Source organism: Humulus lupulus, chromosome 3 (assembly GCF_963169125.1).
Source record: "Humulus lupulus chromosome 3, drHumLupu1.1, whole genome shotgun sequence".
Lineage (NCBI taxonomy): Eukaryota > Viridiplantae > Streptophyta > Magnoliopsida > Rosales > Cannabaceae > Humulus > Humulus lupulus.
Window position 1 is genome coordinate 22,100,421 of NC_084795.1, and position 5,959 is coordinate 22,106,379.

The 5,959-nt window shown below is 32.6% G+C and overlaps 1 protein-coding gene across 1 annotated transcript; it reads right to left on the reverse strand.

Moving 5' to 3' along the window:
* Positions 1-3,995: 3,995 nt before the first annotated feature.
* LOC133822299 (stemmadenine O-acetyltransferase-like) lies at positions 3,996-5,630 on the reverse strand. The gene has a single exon (XM_062254575.1). The coding sequence runs from the start codon at positions 5,483-5,485 to the stop codon at positions 4,160-4,162; it is 1,326 nt and encodes a 441-aa protein (XP_062110559.1). The 5' UTR covers positions 5,486-5,630; the 3' UTR covers positions 3,996-4,159.
* Positions 5,631-5,959: the final 329 nt, after the last annotated feature.

The window sequence follows — 5,959 nt, forward strand, 5'->3', positions numbered from 1 at the left end:
TACTTGCATGGACTTGCATTTGAGGTTGAAATGGGTTGTTAAATTTTCCAAAAGTGCATTTGGGTTGCTTTAAGTTGCTTTTAAAATTGCATCCAGTTGCATGAAGTTGCATTGAGTTGCATTTGACATAAGAATTGGGTTACATTGTTTTGCATGTGTTATTAATTTAGCTTGTGTGAGTTGCAGTGGGTTACTTTAGGTTACATTGGGTTCTTTAAGTTGCTTTAGGTACTTTAGGTTGCATTGAGTTGTTTGTGGTTGCATATGAATTTTTAGATTGGGAACAATGGGTTGAATTGAGGTTGTATGGGGTTGTTGCAACGTATTCAACCTATTAAACCTTTGTTGCAACTACTTTTGAAACAATTGCAATTTCTCTCGCCACATTTGCAACCTCTGTCACAATATCTACAACCTTTGAGGTTGTATAGGGATGCATGAACTTGCATGTAAGGTTGTTTTAGGTTCCATTGGGTTTGCATTTAAGGTTACAATGGGTTAGATGAGTTTGGTTCTTTTAGGTTGCATTTGAAATTGCATGGGGTTGCATTGGAATTGCATAGACTTGCATGTGTTGCCATGTGTTGTTTTAGGTTGCATGGACTTGCATTTGATGTTGCAGGGAGTTGCATTAGAGTAGGTTGCATGAGTTGCATGATAATGAAATTAGAATATGAGTTTTTATGTTACCATGAGTTGCATGGGCTTGCATTTGAGGTTGTAGTGAGTTCTTTCAGAATGCTTTAAGTTGCATTGGGCTTGCATTTTAAGGTTGGTTTATGATGCATTTGACTTGCATTTAAGTTTGCAGTGGGTTGTAACATCTTTTAAAATATTTGCAACTTGTGTTACAACATTTGCAAAACTACGCAACCTCTTTTAAAATCTCTACAACCTATCCAAACTCTTTTGAAACCTTTATATCCTTTGAGGTAGCTATTGATATGCAACCAATGTAACTTTTGTTACAACATCTTTTAAAATCTTTTATGTTTAAGGTAGCTATTAGTATGCAACATTTGTTGCAATGTAACTTCTACAACCTTCATTGTAACCTCTGCAATCTTTGTTGATCATTTGAAACCTGATATGCAACCTTTGTAATCTTAATTTGGAAAGAATATTTTATAAGTTGCTTTAATTGCATACAAAGTTGCTTAAGTTGCTTTAATTTTTTTTAATTGTTTTAGTTGCATTTGAGGTGCATGGGTTGCATTAGGCTTGTTTTGACATATGAACTGGATTGCATGTATTGACTTTTGTAAATTTAGGTTGCATTGAGCTTCATTTAATGTTGCAGTAGGTTGCATGAGTTGCAAACTGATAAAATTAGGTTATAACATTTTTTAAGCGGTCATGGTTGCATAAGGTTGCATGTCATATTTCAAATTGCTAAGATTGATTTAAAAGTATCACAAATGCAACTTAATTTACCCAACTGAACTTCTTGCTGCAAAGAAGAAGCTTAATGACCCTAGCTTTAAGCTTATACACGTCGTGGATGATGGGCAAGGAAATGGGAAATGAGAGTGTATGGGACAGAGGAAATGGGAAGAGAATAGAGAGTGTGACAATTGAAATAGGAAGAGAAGATGGTTTGTGAGAAAGAGAAAACAAGAGAGAGAAATTAGAACGTGATAGATAAAAGCAGAAGAAGAAGAGAGAAAAATGGACTGGATTGAAGAGAGTAGAGAGAAACATGGACTAGATTGAAGAAAGAAGACCAAAGCAGAGAGACCGCAAAATTGAAATATTAAAATATATTTTAATATAAAAGTAAAAAAAATACAAAATACAAAAATGAGAGAAAAAGTATAAAACTGCAATAAACTGGAAAAAAAATATAAATTACAGTATATACAATAATTTCCCTTAAATAAATTGCCTATATAAGAAAAAAATACTAATATTTGGACATATTACAAATCAAAATGAATAAATAGTACTTTATATATAGACTAAAAGTATAACATTACAATGGTTTGTAAAGCATGTAGACTATAGGGATTATTTTAAATTGTTAATAGTTCTTTTGTTAAATAAAAAAATCACAAATTACGAGAAAATAGATAAATCATATATAAATGATTATAGGTTGACACCTGACCTCCTTATGACTCTCATTTATATAAGTATATAGATTATAAATTTCCTTTCCACTTGCACACTTTTACTCTTCAAATACACTTGGACATGTACTCACTCTTGATTTGCACACCTCACCAAGAGATCAAGTCCCTTATTTATTATAGGGATATTTGCGGTGAAAGTACATAAATTATTGTGTTTGTAGCACTTAAGTACATAAGTTAATTTTTTGGCGGGGGAAGTACCTTCTGTCCATGTTTTGGTGCAGCTTAGTGCATCTGTTTGTTTCACCATTAAGTTCACCACATGGTGTGAAATTTACTTATAATTTGTGTACATTTGCCGTAGATATCTCCTAACTTGTGTACTTTCGCTACAAATATCTCTTAAATTGGGTATTTTCGCCTACATGTCACAATTGAACTTAACGGTAAGAATTGACGGTTGTACTGAACTACACCAAAACATGGACAGAAAGTACTTTCGCCGCTAATAACATAACGTCGATACTTAAGTGTTAAAAACACAATAAATTTGGTACTTTCAAAGCAAATATTCATTTATTATATTATTCAACAAGTTAGTGAATGAACCGACTTTTGTGGTAATCCTTATTTTACACATGCAACTACTAAAAAAATATTAGCATGTTTTGAGTATTTTGAATATAAGAAAAGGAGGACACAAAAAGATTTTGAAAAATAAAAAAAAAATGGAGTGCAAGAATGTTACTTTAGACACCACATGTCTTTTATTTTATACATATATAAGACTTTATTTGGAGAAAAATTAAAATAATGAAATATAAAAGCAACCTTTTGGTGGGAAAAACTGAACAAAAAAAAAGTATTCATGAACTAAATAATAAACCATACAAAATTGGAATAATGCACTACAAAAATAAAAATTCTATTATTTAATGATAATTATTTAGTCACACCATAAATTTTTTGACTCTAAATATCATTTTAATCACAACTAAAAACTTATTGTAATTAAAAATAATATTTTGTTGTAAATTATTACAGCTATAATTTTAGTCACAATCTTTTATGTATAATAATTATATTTGGCGTGTTTAAAAATACATTTAGCTACTATATTTTTTAGTGATAACATAATTATGGTGATACTTTTTTTGCCACAAATTCTTTACTTTGTCACAAAATAGTGATGTACCAAATGTAAAAAAAAAAAAATTGTATTGCTGATACATTCTTTTGAATTACAATATTAAGCATTAATTAAATAAGAAAAAAAAAACCAATTAAGAAAACGCCAGTACCCAAAAATAACACACCTCACTGTATTCAAAATTCATACTCTACATGGTCATGTATACAAGAAAAACAATAATAGGATACTGGCATGTCTATTAAAGTTACTGATATACAATTTTTTCCCCTAAAAAATTTGCTTTTTTATTTCTTCATGAACTTTTTTGTTTTAATACTATTTTAGTTCAGCTTTTTTCTCATCGAGAAGGTTGCTTTTTTGTTTCTTTCTTTTGACTTTTTATTTTAACAAATTTTATTTTTCATTTTTCCCCTCCAATCGAAAGGTTGCTCTTTTCATTTCTTTCTTTTAACTTTATGATTTAATACTTTCTTTTTGTTCAGTTTGCCCTGTCCACGTATCGCTTTTCTTATAAACAAAAATAGACTGTACTATGGATTGTTATATTATTTTATTACCTTTTTTGTTCAGTTTTTTCCTACCGATTTTTTTTTTTAATTTCTATAGTTTACAGACTACAGAGGATTCGATCCAAGTTTAGATTTTGAAATAAACTTATTAGGTGTACTAATATTAAAAACAAAAGATCCCGTTAATGAACTACGCAAGAAATATTAGCTATACAAGCATGTTAATTAGTGGCATACTTGCGCCACCACCACAACAATTAATTAACACAAAGATCTTCATTTATTTATAATTATAAAAGGTGGATTATGCTGATAAAAAAAAAACAATTGCAAACCATTTTTTCATCCAAAACGGTAACTCATTAATCATACCACGTAGTAGTTTCATCTTTCATCACATTCCCTAATAATTAATTTTAGAATAGTCAAAGTGGCCGAGAAACGGCTTTGAGGAACTCCATGTCGTCTTCAAGCTTCGCCATGCTCTCTTCCTTCATTGAAACATATGCTTCGATTCCATTCCCCGTTTTAGTGTCCACGAAAGCCGCAAGATTGTCATAATCCAAAGAGGCCGAGCCCACCCAAGTTGGCTTCCCCCAACCAAAGTCAGCATCATAAAGAGGAAACCTACATAAACTTGTGAAACCAAACGAGATCAACTGTCCATTCATCGATAATTCTTCTATGTATTTGTTGAAGAGTTTTGTTTTCACATCGTCTCCTTCTTGAACCTTTCTCACATAATCCATGTCCATTTTTTCTAACCCTGCTCTTATCTCCTTCATCGCCACATAACCGTAGTCATCTTTCTCATAAGAACTTAACATCGTAGAAGGGAAATAAGCGTAGCTGTGCCGATAAATATTCCCGAAAGAATGTTCCGGTAGTGGAGGATCTAACTTCGGACGAAGATTCACAGCATGAATCACCGCGTAAACTTTCTTAGTTTTGTCAGAATTTTCGTCGTCGTCGCAACTGGTTGCCGCCACGAAACGACTCCATATGAAAGCAGATAAGGCCTCAACTCGAGACGGTCGTCTCTTACCCTCCAAGCATGTTTTTTTCTCGTACTTTGACCTAATCGCCTCTATCGTAGAGCTTTCAAACACAAACCTCTTCGATATGACCTCGGGCGAGGTTCCCCTATTTGGATCAAACTCGAGATCATGCAACGGTGGAAAAAGCATAGCCGAAACGAATTCGGGATGCGATATATGATCGGCTTCTCTACGAGCGATGGCGACCAAAGTTTTGATGAACATAATGGAAGACAGAGCATCGGCTATCTGATGTGAAGTGCATAAGCCAAGAGCGATTCCACCACTTTCGAAGACATTGAGTTGGACACCAATGGAAAATTCAGTGAGTTCATTGATTTGGAATGGAAGGAAGTTGCTAAGTTCACTCGGGAGGGGATACTTTATGGCTTGGGAAAGATGGCACGGACATTTGACTCGGGCTACTGAGTATAAAACTCCCTTGTCATTACAGTCAACGAATCGGTCGTTCTTGACTCGCCCGGCTAGAGGGTAATAAAGAGTTAAGACCTCAGATAAAGAGTTCTTAATCTTGTTTGATATTTCGTTGATCTTCGACTCATGATCTTCTATTTCATAGAAGAAAACGAAAGGATTGTATCTTTTGGCAGATAATTGATCAAGAAAAGATAGTTGATAATGGCGAAAATGATTAGGGGTTGGAGATGAGGGCTTGATAATCTCATTAGATACTACCTCAACTTCCACTTTCATATTGTCTCTCTGCAACAAATTTAAAATTCTTCAAACTGATTTTTCTTGGTTGTTTTGGTGTGTATGGTGCTATTAGCAGTATGCGTGGACAAAACCACGTGTATGTTAATGTTTGATCATGCTATTAATTAATTAAGGAAACTGGAGCAACAAGCAGAGCTGATATCATCATACTTTCAGAGAGAAGGCACTGTTTTGAATAATTGTGAAGTAAAGCTACATTTGGACGAATTATGAAAAAAAAATTGCTAGCACAAAAAAAACATGTCTAAAACTTATACTTTTTACCTACCTTGTTTTACTTACTTTCTTCAATTGGGATAGCTAGTTGTTAAATTATAATTTATAACATGTTTCTTGTTTGGTGGTTTTTATTAGCCAAATATTTTTTTTATTTAAAAACTTTTTTTTTTCATTTTTGATTTCGTATTGTTATTTCTTTCTGACATTATTTTTAAATATTTTGCTTACAAT

Excerpts from the sequence above, each read along its gene's own strand:
- LOC133822299 (XM_062254575.1), bottom strand. The coding sequence starts at position 5,485 with ATGAAAGTGGAAGTTGAGGTAGTATCTAATGAGATTATCAAGCCCTCA.